This window comes from Ricinus communis, chromosome 6 (genome assembly GCF_019578655.1).
Source record: "Ricinus communis isolate WT05 ecotype wild-type chromosome 6, ASM1957865v1, whole genome shotgun sequence".
Lineage (NCBI taxonomy): Eukaryota > Viridiplantae > Streptophyta > Magnoliopsida > Malpighiales > Euphorbiaceae > Ricinus > Ricinus communis.
The window spans coordinates 9,188,256-9,203,695 of record NC_063261.1 but is presented as its reverse complement, the minus strand read 5'-3'; the positions used below and the strand labels follow the sequence as shown (position 1 = coordinate 9,203,695).

At 29.0% G+C, this 15,440-nt stretch overlaps 1 protein-coding gene across 2 annotated transcripts; it reads right to left on the bottom strand.

Annotated features, from left to right (window-relative positions):
• Nucleotides 1-1,246: 1,246 nt before the first annotated feature.
• Nucleotides 1,247-6,001, bottom strand: LOC8289192 (vicianin hydrolase). 2 transcript variants are annotated; one of them, XM_048376056.1, is made up of 13 exons: nucleotides 5,784-5,998; nucleotides 5,422-5,491; nucleotides 5,031-5,089; nucleotides 4,852-4,927; nucleotides 4,660-4,737; nucleotides 4,473-4,560; nucleotides 4,115-4,367; nucleotides 3,867-3,985; nucleotides 3,563-3,777; nucleotides 3,441-3,472; nucleotides 2,990-3,092; nucleotides 2,797-2,905; nucleotides 1,247-1,635 (listed from the first exon to the last, which is right to left on the bottom strand). In XM_048376056.1, the coding sequence occupies exons 1-13, from the start codon at nucleotides 5,940-5,942 to the stop codon at nucleotides 1,467-1,469; spliced, it is 1,530 nt and encodes a 509-aa protein (XP_048232013.1). In that variant the 5' UTR covers nucleotides 5,943-5,998; the 3' UTR covers nucleotides 1,247-1,466. The 2 variants fall into 2 exon arrangements, with proteins under 2 accessions (XP_048232013.1, XP_048232012.1); XM_048376055.1 differs by having other exon boundaries at nucleotides 2,797-3,092; nucleotides 5,784-6,001.
• Nucleotides 6,002-15,440: the final 9,439 nt, after the last annotated feature.

Sequence of the window (15,440 nt, the reverse complement as noted above, 5' to 3'; positions counted from 1 at the left end):
GGTTTACTTTGTCTTAAGTTTTCTTAAGTTTAATACATCAAAATTATATAGACTATGTAGTTTTATTTAGGTTTTATTTAGTTTGATATATTAAAATTACGTAATTTTACTCAAAACTATGTAGTTTTATTTATATTTTTTTGTTTGGTACATTAAAACTACATAGTTTTACTCAAAACTATGTAGTTTTATTTAAAATATATAGAATACCTTGAAACTATGTAGTTCTACTTAAAACTACATAGTTTTGCTTAAAAGTACATAATTTTATTTTTAATTTATATGTAATATGTTTCTGTAATTTATTAATAAAAATTTATTGAATTTATATATGATATTTTTATTTTCATATAAATATTGAATTTTGATATTATAAAAATGAAAATTGAACTATATAATATATCCAAATTTTAAAAAATTGTCTTACATTTCCAGACGTAATAACACAATACATATACTTATTAATATAATATCTTAATAATAAAAGTGAGATCTATTAATTAAAATTAAAAATTTAAAGTTAAAATTTAAATTCTACTACATAATAATATGGTATAAGATTCTTTTATATCATATTAATTAGTTAAGATACATAAAATTAACTAAAATTATTTAATAAACATGATTAATGTCATACTAGAACTACATAATTATAAGTTAATAATGCTAATATGTTACATTGAGTATTATAATAATTTTTTAACCTGATTTAGTATAATGTTCTTTTATATCTTAGTATAATAGCACTATATATATATATCCTGTTAGCGGTTATAATGATTGATGACGTAGTGTTGATTTTATAAAATGAAATTATAAAAGAAACCATATTATATATATTGTGTATATATATATATATATATATATATATATATATATATATATATATATATATATATATATATATATATATATATGCATAAGATATCCATTTAAAGAAATGGATAGCGAGTAACGGGTAATGGGTGTGGGTAGCGGGTATGTGCGCGGTTGAACCCGAACCCGACCCGAATTCTACACAAGTATTAAATTTAAATCTCAAACTTGTCCTAAATTCGTTATCACTATTCAAAATATTGTCCCAATAAAATTTGATCGGGTCGGATACCCAGAAATACCCACTAGACTGCCATCCTTAAATAATACATATATCCTTGATTAGATGATGGGCATGATACATGTAATTTCATTTTCACCAAATTATTTTCAACAATAAAAATCAAAACAAAACTCTCAAAGCATTGTATAAAGTAACAAGTGAAGGGGGTGAGACATACTTCTATTATTAAATAAATCCCAACTACATGGAGGAAAACTTGGCCTTTATTTGAACATACAAAACAGACATCAAGAACAAACTCTCATTTTCTATCCTCACTCTCTCACAGTGAAAAATAAGGAGACAAAAGGAGAAAAACACAGGAAAAAGGAAGAGAGAGAGATGGATGGCCAAGGTGAACTACTGATTAGTGCAGAAGGAACATCTTGAACCAGTAAGCTGAGTATTTCATATATCTCTTCAACTTGTTCTTGTAGTCAACATAAATCATGCCAAATCGAATGGTAAATCCAGCATCCCATTCAAAATCATCCATAAATGACCATGCAAAATATCCCTTCACATTAGCTCCCTCCCTGATCAAATATTTATCGTCGAGCTTAGAAGATACAAATGAACAAATATGGTATCCAAATGAATCTCAGCACAAATGATATTTATAAGTTCATTCCTCCAATTTGATATCTTTCTTTTTTTAAAATAAAAAAACAGAGGTCTCATAGTTTCTTTTCTTTCAAAAAAAATAATTAAGAATTGTTTGAACTAAAAACAACTATTATATGTTGGACTTTTGTTTGTTTATTAAATATTTTAGAATTATCTATTATTTACTTTTGTTTTCTTTTCAAGTTTGTATATGGTTTGGTTGTTTATTGTAATTGATAACTAATACACAATATCTGATAGTTGATAGCCGATAGCTAAGAAATATTAATTGTTTTATAAAATTTTAAATAATTATTATTGTTAATTTGTCAAATGAACGTTAGAGATACAATTTACTCAATATGTTTATTTTTATTTTTATATTATACTTTTACTAAATGAATTATTTAAAATGAAATACAGTATTTAAAATTATAATTCACTTTACTATATATATATATTATCATAAGAAATTTAGGCAAATTTATAAGTGAATATCGAATTCAAATCTGATATAAAATTTATTTTTTTCTAAACACTAATAATATAATATAATAAATTAGATATTAATTTAATTTTAAATAATATGTACGTATTATAAATTATTAAAAAAGAACTATATAATTTCTCAAAAGAATCATTATATAAAATCAATGTAGAAATTATTATGTTATTAGTAAAAGATATAATTCAATAGAAAAAATTTAAATTAGTTATCAATCAATAAAAAAATATTTTAAAATCGATCTTATATAATAAATTTTAAAATTTTCTTCTTATTTTTTTTGTAATATATAAATATTTTCATACAAATACTTGGAAGTATTGAATAAAGACACGTATGAAAAAGTGTTAAAATATCACTAAAAAAATAAGGTTAAGTGTTTGCCCGGTAAAATTCAAAATTAAAATATTAAATTAGTTAAATGATTAAAATTTAGGAGCATAAAAATACATTTGGCCATTTGACTACAATGAAAACTTTAGGTATTCTAGAGAAAGTTTTATTTATACTGACATTATTAATTTAAGTATTTTAATAATAATGATGATGATGATAAAATATTCAAAACTTAATTGTTGCCACTCACTTGATTGCTTGTAGGAGATTTGTCAAATGAGTGTGGTAGTATCTTATCCGCAAGGCATCTTTACGAGATTCTTCAATTGATATTGATGCGTTATTTGCATCAGCAAGACCTGGGAAAGAAACAAACCTTTTTTTAGTTAATATGGAAAGTAGTTGGTACGGTATCAAGAAATAAACTAAGCTGCTTTTCTTACCATTCTCTGTAACGAAAATGGGAGGATTCTTGTAATTATCCCTTATATGAAGCATGAGATGGTAAATTCCCCTTGGATAGACGTATAGCCAATTCAAAGGTGTCTGTAACACAGAAATTAACATTTTATTTAGCAAATACTTGATGCATTTCTTTTCGTTTAAGCTTAGGAAAGGTAGTGATCAATATAATACATACATTCGAAATAAGTCCTTCATGCTTTTATTAGCTATTTCTAATATATTATATTCAAAAACTGAACTATAAACATATATTTTAAAAGTATTTTACCTTTGATGAATGACACAGCGATTATATTTTATTTTTCTTTCTGTCCCTGGGCTAATAGTAGGGCATATTACATAAGGAGTAGGCAAGATTATAGTTGGTAAATTTAGTGCTAACGATAGGATATGATAAAGTTAAAAATGAGTATGAGATTGAGAAAGTACCGGTGTACCAATAGGAACTCCAGCTTTCGTGACTGCAATCATTAATATTGATTATATAAGACAACAAACCTAGAGAAATTATAAAAGAAAGAAACAACATTAGGCAATGAATTTGAGCGTACCAGAGAGAGTGGTTTGGCTATCAGTGCTCCAGCTGTGGTTGGAAGTGGTAACTGGGTTGTTTGATGCAAAGTTTGTGGTGTAGTAATTTACTCCCATGTAATCCAGAGACCCTTTTAGCAATTTGGATTGTTCTTTTGTAAATTTCGGCAACCGATCTCCCACATAAGCTTTCATTATTTCAGGATAATCTCCATATGTAATTGGATGGGCAAACCTACAAAAATTAGTTTTCAGGATTATCATAGAGTTATGCCTTCTCAAGGCTATTTATTTGAGACCCAGGGAAAATGTTTTGACACTTACCAACCAAACATAAAATCAATTATTCTCATGGTTGCTTTCTTGTCAGATTCTGATGCTGGTGACTTTGGTATAAACCAGTTAGTCACTAACGTGACGCCAATTTGTCCTTTCTGAGTAGCCTATATTTGATTTGAGCGTTTATTTAGATGACACATTGCTTACATAACATAAAATAATCTGTTATAAGTACTAATTCACTATATCTTTTTTGGAACAAAATAAAAACAGCCATCCGTGCATGTAAAAACCTGATATTTGGCCTTGTATAATCTAACAGCACTGGCATGAGAAAGAAGCAAGTGATGAGCCACAAGATAGGGCTCTGTGGAAGAGTCACCAGCAGTGCAGTTCCCCACATAGTTAGAGCATCGGCCGGGGGCAAATGTACCTCCATTATATCCATTGATACTAAATGAATAAGGCTCATTCAATGTGCACCAGTGCTTGACTCGATCACCAAATGTTTTGAAGCAAAAGTCTGCATAATCTCGATAATCATCCCTGATATAATCGTCAACAATATCATTTTTTTTACCATAAATGTTTTTGAACTAAAAGAAAAATGAAAATTTAAGTTAGAGATTCATATTCGAATTTGAAGCTTACACTACTTTAGGGCTCAGGAAGCCATTATATTCATCCTCAAGAGCTTGGGGGAGATCCCAATGGAACAATGTCACAAATGGTGTTAGACCTATAAGCATAATGGAGAAATATTGTTAGTTATGAAATAAAACATAGAGATGGCAAAGATCTTTTTAAATTGGAGAAAGATTGGATCATCAATATATACCATTGGCAATAAGCTCATTAATGAGATCATTGTAGAATTTGACTCCTTTTGGATTCACTCCTCCACTGACTTTTCCCTCTGCAAATAAAAGGTCACAATAAAATGAAATAACGAACATAAAAGAAAACAAGTAGCTTAATGAATATTTACTAGCAATAGTAAACATTGGAAGATGCAGCAGTTATATCTTACTGGGCAGTACTCTAGACCACGAGATGGAGAATCTAAAGGAGTCCAATCCAATTCTTTTCATCAATTGAATGTCCTCCTGCAGGTAGATTTGTTTGTTAATCCTTTTAAAGACAAAGAATATTTATATCCTTAACTATTGATTTCTTGCAAACAATCTTAGTTTATAGTAGGCCGCCCACCTTGTAACGATGATAAAAGTCAATAGCTACATCTCCATTGCTCTGATCCCAAATTTTCTCTGCAGAACCACCAATTGATAATCAATTTCAGTTTTAATTAAGGAGACCGGTTAAAATTAGACTAGAATCGTTAGTTCAGTTCCAATTTAGAACTATGCTATAAAAGAGATATTTATGTGGCGAACTATGAGTATTTTTGTTGTTATTGAGCAAGTAAAAATAATTATTTTCTCTTAACATAGCTTTGAAATCTATTAGGAATACTTTTTTTATTATTTGAGTTAAAAGATCATGAGAATTAATGTTAACTAATGTCATGAAAGAAATTACAAATCCATTATTTGACAACAGAAATGGACCTAAGCTTAGAGAGAGAGAGAGAGAGAGAGACCAGGATGCTCCCTTGTGAACGTATCCCAAATACTGGGTCCCTTGCCATCTATATAAGCAGCTCCTTCAGACTATAAAAATATAAAGAGAAAAGTGAAAAGGAGAAAAAAATTTAAAGCCAGCATAAGATTACAAGGCATGAATATTATGCACAAACTTATTTATAAAAAGTACAAGTGAATGCTCTCATTCTGCAAATACAAGTTCTTATAACTGTTCTGCAACAGTGTATTAATTGCTCGGTTAATAATAAGGTATTCAACTGTCAATTCTGCTTCCGGCAAATAAAAAGAAACTTCCAAGTGTCAATTCTACTAAAAGGAAAAAATCAAGTTTTCAGAAACTACATGGAAATATGGGTACCTGGTAAGCAGCAGAACCAGCTCCGAATATGAAACCAGAAGGATAACTACTCCTATTGAATGGCATTGTGTAATGACCTGGAGTTGTGGCATAGGTGCTACCCAGAAACCCACCAATCATTACCAGGCAACACAGAAGGATAGCAACCTGAGCTGCCATTGCTTAGTGTTTTCCTTTTTTTTTTTTTTTCTTTTCTGATGCCCTGTACTTCACTTGAAGCCCCTATTTATAATAAAATATCCAGACACATCTTTCGGTGCTTTAGATTTCTATATATATTTATATAACATTGAATTCTCCTGTGTATAATTAAACAAAAAGAATTTCGTGCACGAAAATGGCAATTTAATCCTTTTTTTTTCTCAATGATTTAGAGTAAATATATTAGAATAATGTGGGACATGTAGCATGAGACTACCTATCGTATCATTTCACCGACGCCCATATCAAAAATTTTTGTCCTTGCTTTTTGTTTTTGGCTTGTTGACTGAAATATTCCTATTTCCTTTGGTTTTTGCTCTTTTAATAGAATTCCACATCAATTAGATCGGGAATAAATAAAGCAACTGTGTATTTGGCTATTTTTCGATAAATAGTAACATGTATTTTATATCGTTATATGTTACTTTATATCATGAATTTATATTATATTATCACATTATAACCATGCCGAAGTTAAGTTTGTTATATAAGATTATATTAAGTTGTATGGTAAAAAAATTGTAAGTGTTAAACAATTTAATTCAATTCTTTTAATATTATTTGACAGGAGAATATTGAGTAAAAACATTGTATTACGCAATATAGTGTGCAATAATTTTCTTTGTCGAAGAACATCAAAAAATATCCAGCAAATCTTTTGTTAGAAAAAAAAGGAATGGATCTCATTATGAAATTGAAATGATTTGTTTAAGATGAAAATTTATTATATGACTCTAGAGTTTAAATAATAGAATTAGGTATGGAGTTAACCAATATTAAAATTATTAGAATTAGCTACTTGGTTATTTGGACTTTAGTTTTTATAAATTTTTTATTTTTTTTATTCTTTAGTGATGTAGGGTTTTTATCATATTCCCTCAATTGAGATTTAATTTTGACGTCCAGTTGTCATTTAAAATTAAAATTCTTTTTGAAATTTGAAATTGAATTGAGACGTAGCAGTAATACTGGACCGAGCCGTTAGGATTGGACGTTCAGACGGAAAGCTAAAAAAGCTAGAACTGAATAAGAAATCGGATTACATATGTTCTGATATTATATTAGCAAATTAAAATAATTTAATTAAAATGGGAGTTGAATGAATGAGTGTAGAACTCAACTAATAGAATTGAGCTTGAATTCTATTAATATCAAAATAACTACTTAATTTGTTAATTTTAGTTTTTATCAATTATTTGAATCTCTTATTCTTTAATGATACAATATTTATTTATATTTTTAAAAAGATATTTAGAAATAAAAGTTGATATAATTTTTAGAAAAAACATAATGAGTTGAAATCTAACTCTGGATTCAATTCTCTTTCTAAAAACTTTCAAATGCAATTATGTGGATATTGGAGGGAATTTTCTTTTTAAAATAAATGCAATTTCATTTGTCAAATTTGGTCGAAGTTTAGTATAAATTCTCACTGAATCTCACATGAAATCTGGTTAATTATAAATTATTGATTAGGTATAAAGATTGTTGAAAGATTTTTGATAAATTTATATCCCTTTCACAATACGATTTCTTTGATTTTTTATATTTTGTTTTTACCACATGAATCATGTGCTCCAACATTTATTTTGATTTGCAGTAAGCAATTATTTGAAAAGTTAGAATGATTAAAGTCTCAAGAAATATTTTATATTTTGCATTTGCCAGATGAATCATGTGACGAGAGACATTATTATTATGGTTTGCAGTAAGCAATGATTCAAGTGTCAGTGATAGACAGTCACAGCTCATCTATTGGAGACTCGAGAGTGCTCCAAAGTTGACAAAAGATCACTTTCACTCTCCCATTAGTGCAAGACGAAACAATTAATTAGGAAGAAATGGACTTTGAAAAAGAACTAAACCTCAAAAGTTAACTTTTATATTACGTTTTATAAATTTCAAAAATTTGGTTATCAACTTAAATAAAAGTAAATCTAGAAGTTAACTCTTATATTATGTTTTATAAATTTTAATTTTTTTTTATCAATTTAAAAATTTAAAATGGACTTGAGAAAAATATTAAGTTTGAAAATTAATTTTTATACTACGTTTTATAAATTTAAAAACTTATTTATTGACTTAAAGTTCAAAATGAACTTAAAAGAAAATAAGCCTGAAAAGTTAACTTTTATATTACGTTTTATAAATAAAAAATTTGTTTATCAACTTAAAGTTTAAAATGGACTTGAAATAAATAAAAAAGGTAAGCTTGAGAAATTAACTTTTATATTACTTTCTAAAAATTTAAAAAATTAAATTTGAGAAGTTGACTTTTATATTATGTTTATAAATTTTTAAAATTTGTCAATCGACTTAAAATTTAACATTGTATTGAAAGTAAAGTGAAATGAAAAAACTAAAAAAAAAAAAAGAAAAATAAGAAAGGAATTTAAAGTAAATAGTTTCTTTTTTAATCTTTTTATGTTTCAAAGGAGGGGAAAAGAAAAGAAAAAGATTTTTCTAAAAAAATTTGATTATTATTAGTTGTTTATTTATATGTTGTGCGACTACTATTATTATTTTAATTATATATATTTTTAATTTATAATATTTAAATTTGATTTTTAAAGATATTTAGATATAAAATTTAATTAATACTGAATAAAATATTTATAATAATAATTCAATTAAATGCTATGTTTGGTTGAAATGTATTAAAAATTTATTTTATTTAAAAAAAAATATAAAAAGTATAAAATAAAATAAATAAAATTAAAGAAAATATTTTAGATATTATGAAATATATTGACAAACAAATATGGAATTCATTTTAAAATTCTAGCTATTTTTTTAGAATTTATTTTAGTTATAACCAATTCTGCAGAAATTTAATTATATAAAATTTTTTAAATTAATTTTTATTTTATTCAAAATAAAGAATTTTTATATTTGTAAATGAATAATATATTTTTATGAATTTCAATCAAACACAATATAAAATATAATTGATAATATTTTATGTAAGAGGAGAGAATTTTGTTAAGTTATTTATTAATATATTGATTACATCTATATAAACTAATATTAAAAATATAATTAATAGTTTTCTAGTATTAAAATTATTTTTTAACTGAGAAGATAATTTATTAGCTAATAAGTTATTTTTTTAAAATTAAAATGGAAAAGTAATATATTAATTAATATATTAATAATAATTCAAATAAAAGAATTACAATTCAAAAAAATAAAATTACAAATCAACATAAAATTGATGTACCAAAAATGAGTACATATTTTATATGTCAAAACATAAATGTCTTAAAAGAATATATAAATATGTATATATAAATTCTGCCCTTCACTTATGTAAATAATAACAATATAAAAATCTATAATTGTATAACAATTTAGAAGGAAAATATATAAATTTATTTAATGTACTTATATAATCCTCTTTCCTCAAGCTTTCACTCAGAAAGATTTAGGGATAAAATTTTGTTAAGATCAGGTGATTATATTTCATTGATAGGGACTTTCCTTATCTTTTGTCTCTTGACTCTTTCAAACCGAAAAATTCATTCCCTCACCTTTCTATTCTATTTTCTTTCTCCAGCTTCTTCGACCTAAACTCTTTCTCATTGTCTTAGTTTTGTGTTTGCTTGTGTTTCTTTTATCTTTTCTAAGACTTTAGGTACTGTCCTTCCTCCTTTCTTTGACTAGATCTGAAAGTTAATAAAACCATAAAGATATTTTTTTTTTTCGGTAATAAGAGCAGGGCAACGCCCAAAAAGACAAGGAAAAAAAATCAAGAAACAATATCCCTAAAATACCCGAAGCCAAGATAATAAGCTAGCAAAAGACTAAATATTCCTACAGGAGGATAATCATAAACAGTAACTCCCAAGACTTGATTTGGAGCAGAGTGGGCAAGCCAGTTAGCACAAAAGTTTGCTTCCCTAAACACATGTGAACATTTCACAGTTCACCTCTTATTCAATAAGAACCTAATCTGCACCGCAAGAGACTGGAAATTCCCTACTAAGGAAGAATTTCCAGATATTGCAGCAATAACCTCAGTTGAGTCACACTCCAATTCGACATGTTTGTAGCCCAGCTCCCAAGCTAATTTGAGACCATTCAAAACACCCCAACATTCTGCTTCGAGAGCAGAACACGAACTGATCATATGAGAATAGCCTTTAAGCCAATTTTCTGCACAATCATAAACAACACCTTCAGCAAACGCTAGACCAGTTACATGGTCAAGAGCTCCATCAGAATTTAACTTCACAAAACCTGAAGCAGGGGGACACCAACGAATCAGAATATTAGTGTCGACAGAAGGACGGTGCAATACTCAAAGGCCGACAACACTCCTCGCTGGCAAGTAACACCAAAAATAAGATTCCACATATAACTAGTGGTGTCAACAGAAGTTTTAACAGATAAGTTAGGAAAAAGCCAGTCATCAAGAGAATGGGAGAGAAATATAGAGTGCTCAGAAGTAGGTAACAAATAGTTCCAAATAGTTGCTGAGCCTATTTTGTGCAGCAATCCAAGGAAGGTTTGAATTCTAAGAGGGCCTCTCCGTCTTCAGATAAGCTTCCAGAAATGCTCCTTGTTAGAAGAATCAAAATCCATAATTAGATTATAAGAGGATACCAAAACTTTTCCAGAGGTGGAAAAATCCCAACAAGGCACATCATCATCTTGAGCTCCATTAGGCGGTGGAGTACCAGCAATCTTAATGCAAACAAAGTTTGGCAAAAGATGTTGAAAATCACTCCAATTCCAACCACTTGGCAAAGAAACAAAAGCAGCAATAGGGAGGTTTTGCATAGAAATTGGAATATCCACCATAGCAACAAAACATAGAGGGCCAACCCCATCAACCCAATTTTCAGTCCAAAATTTTTTAACTCTAAGCCCATTGCCGATACTCTAAGATAAACCCCTCATTATATGAGTCCAAACAGAGCAGATTTCACGCCAACGTTTGATGATCCGGGCTTAGCAACCGTGTTAGGTTGTAAAAGAGGACGCCCCACATACTTACTCATCAGAACCCGAACCAACGGAGCATCAGGCTTGACAAATATATTTCAATCAAGTCTCGTGAGCAACACCTGATTTGAAATAAAAGCTTGTCTCAATCCCAAATGTTATGAATAGATCAAGCTTAAAGCATAAAGATAATGGGCTTGATGAAGAAAACCAACAAATAAAAAATATTAAGATTATCAATTATGGGCTGGACTTGCCACAAGGTCCAATAATAAGGTCTAGAGCGAAGAAGCTACAAAAAAACCTTAAATGGCTTCTTCCAAGCATAGGCCAACAAAGAAAGTTCATTTGAAGGTCCAAGATCCACAATCATTGGAGACATTAAGATTAGACCTTATACAATCTTATTAAGGTCCAATTCCAAAGAGAACAAAGCAAGGCCGAAATCCATGACCCATGAATTTAAAAATAGAATAAACTTTGTTTAGTTAAGAGATATTTTAACATTTTCATGTTTAAGTTGTCTTCTAAGATTTTGTTTTAGTATACAAAAACAAGTCCTAGCTAAATTCATTCTCAGATTTGGGGATGATAATTAAATTGATGTTTGTTTTATTCAATCTTGCTTGAATTCTTTTATTTTTGTTGAATGCATATAACATTTATCATCTTTGTGGTGTGCTAGGATTAGGATTTAAAGGCTTGATTTCCTTTAAGTTCTAATTCCTAATTGATCATTCATAATCTGATTTAGAGTTGATCTTAGGGTTTGAATTCAATTTGCTATAGGATTTGTATGTTAGTATTATACGAGTTCGTAACTGAAAAAAGGTGGTTCGTATAATCTATTCACATAGGTTCATAACATTTGGTATCAAAGTTGGGCTCTTCAAATCAAATTGCTTATCTGTATTTTCATGTTCTTTCATTAGTTTGTTATTCTTATTCATTGAATTTCAGATTCGGTTTCCATAAGAAAAAAAAAAAAAGAGAAATCTGAAATCTTGAACAAATTCTAAAATCTTGTTTGTTTTCTTCAAGTTCTTGTTGTTGAATCTGACTTTGTGTGTGTTTGATTGCTGATTTTCGTTTATGCAAGTATAGTGGAGTGTTTCTAGGCTAAAATTAAGAGAACTCCTATTTTTAAGGGGTTATTAGTTGGCAAATCAGGTTAGGACTTGGATTTCTTAATCTAAAGGGAATTAGATTGATTTTGAGGCTGTTTTAAGAGATATAATTAGAGAATACGAATTTGAAAGGGATAAACACCATATATATTCCATTCAAATCAGATTTAATCATTCAAAACCTAATTATTATCCTTCTTTATCCTGTTGAACGGGTTGTCGAAGCCCTTTAAAATAAATTACTGATTTTTCTAAACTAACTTATAGAAATAGTGAAACTAGGTCGAATCCCAAGGCAACCAATGTGGATAGCTTCTTAAAATTAAATAAAAATGGAAGGATTTTGAATGTTTGAACCAAAATTATAAATAAATAGAAAATAATGAAGGCTGAATATTAAAGTAAATAAAAATCAATCTTAACAAATGTCCAATTCAAGAGTGCTAATTCCATCCAATTGTAATCATGATCATAGGCTTAAATATCAATTTTTCTATTCAAGTACTTAGTCTACTTATTCAGAAAAGCCACAACAAGTGTAAATTCTCCTAATATAATTGGCTCAAACCCAGCATCCAAATCAAAACTTACCATTAGTCAACTGGGCAAGATAGCATTTCATATCAACTCAATGATAGCATTAAGAATAATGAGAATGACTAAAGCAACATTAATTAATCGAGATAGCTGCAATTGAATTAACCTTGTTCCTTTATTTCCCTAGAGCCTATCATGCAAGCTTTGTAATTTGAAAAGGCTGCAATCGCACACATATGAGCCAGCTCCTTGCTACTTGTGTCAATCGTTCATGACAATTACGGATCACAAACTCAAAGTTTAGCAATAGAAAAATCAATATCAAAATTGAGTCATCAGTTCAATCAATATCAAAAATTCATAAATAATAAAAATAAGAAATAAAAAATACTTGAATTAAAGAAGAATTCTATTAAGCACAAAGTCTCACAAAATCACAATTGGAATTTATTCACTCTTGAATCAAAAAGCAAAAGCTTAGCCACACATGATGGAGTAAAAATTCACAAGAAAAGAATTGTATGGAATAGAAGAAGAACAATAATAAATAATCAAAGCACTCTCCAGAGGAAGCTTCTTCTTCTTTTTCCTTGCTCGGTTCACTTTTCTTAAGTGGAATCGACCCTGAAGGAATCTCCTTTCCACTTCTTAGAAAAATTGCATTAACATTCTTCTTTAGATTTATCTTTGGTTGTGAAGGTAGTTTTCCAGAATTTTGAGCCTCCAATTTACTAACCGACATAGCCAATTGAGTAATTTGATTGCCTAAATTCTGAATGATTGACCTTGTTTCTTATTGAAATTGAAGATTATTATTAGCAAGATTTTTAACAATATCTTCCAAAGACATACCTGAATTTGAAGCTTGAGGTTTTGGAGAACTTGAGGTGGTCTAATGAAATTCTGGAAGGATAATTTTGTTGTCCTCCTTGGTTTACATAGCTCAAATTCGAGTGATTTCTCCATCCAGGATTACATTGATTGGAAAAGGGATTATATTTCCTTTGAGGTTGACCAGTAAACCTGCCTAAAGCATTAGCCTCTTGCATCAAGTCTTGTTGCAATGTTGGGCACATATCAGTGGGATGTACTTGAACTGAGCAGATTCCACAAACTTGCAATTGCTCTACAGCCATTTGACGAACCAAAGTAGTTAAATCAGAGATTTGATTTTCAAGATTTTTAGTGCCTACCTCATTAACTCGCCTAGTATCTCCATAAGCTCTTGTACCAAATTGTTGTGAATTTTCAGCCATGTTTGAAATCAATTGCTTGTCTTGTCTACCAAAGCTCCACCACTTGCTGCATCAATTATACTCCTATCCATTGGCAATAATCCTTTATAGAAGTATTAGATTAAGAGTTGATGAGAAATTTGGTGATGGGGGCAACTAGCACATAGTTGCTTGAACCTCTCCCAATACTCGTACAATATTTCTCCAATGAACTGTGTTATGCCATAAATTTCTTTTCTGATGTTGGCAGCTCTTATTGCAGGGAAAAACTTATCTAAGAACAATCTTTTCATCTCATTCCATATTGTTATTGAACCGAAGGGTAGATAATATAGCCAATCTTTTACCTTATCCTTCAAAGAAAAGGGAAAAGCTCTAAGATTTATTTGCTCTTTGGTCACACCATGTGGCTTCATTCCAGAGCATACAATATGGAATTCTTTCAAGTGTTTATGAGGATCTTCACCTGCACATCCACGAAAAGAAGGGAGTAAGTGAATTAAGCGAGATTTTAATTCAAAATAAACTATAATATTAGGAAATGTAATGTATAAAGGTTGTTGATTTAAATCCGGCACGGCTAGCTCTTTGAGGGTTCTGTTCGCCGTATTTTCTACAACTTCTTGAAACATAGATGTGTCACCAACAACAAAATCTATCTCCAATTTCTTTATGTGACAACTTTTTCTTTGCCTAGTCTCCTTTCTTAATCGACGCGCTTTATTCTCAATTTCAGAATTATACTGCAAATTAATAGATTGAGAAGAATGAGTCATAAACAAACAAATTAAACAATGAGAAACTAAAATAGGTTCCTCGATAACGGCACCAAATTTTGAACGGGTTGTTGAAGCTCTTCAAAATAAATTACTGATCTTTCTAAACTAACTTGTAGAAATAGTGAAACCAGGTCGAATCCTAAGGGAATCAATATGGATAGCTTTTCAAAGTTAAATAAAAATAGGGGGATTTTGAATGTTTGAACCAAAATTATAAATAAACAGAAAATAATGAAGGCTGAATATTAAAGTAAATAAAAATCAATCTTATTAAATTTCCAATTCAAGTGTGCTAATTCCATCCAATTGTAATCATGATTATAGGCTTAAATATCAATTTTTCTATTCAAGTACTTAGTCTACTTATTCGGAAAAGCCACAACAAGTGTAAATTCTCCTAATATAATTGATTCAAACCCAGCATCCAAATCAAAACTTACCATTAGTCAACTGGGCATGATAATGTTCCATATCAACTCAATAATAGCATTAAGAGTAATGAGAATGATTGAACCAACATTAATTAATCAAGATAGCTGCGATTGAATTAGCCTTGTTCCTTTATTTTCCTAGAGCCTATCATGCAAGCTATGTAATTCGAAAAGGCCGCAATCACACACACATGAGGCAACTCCTTGTTACTTGTGTCAATCGTTCATGACAATTACGGATCACAAACTCAAAGTTTAGCAATAGAAAAATCAATATCAAAATTGAGTCGTCAGTTCAATTAATATCAAAAATTCATAAATAATAAAAATAAGAAATAAAGAATACTTAAATTAAAAAGAATTTTGTTAAGCACAAAGCCTCACAAAATCAGAATTGGAA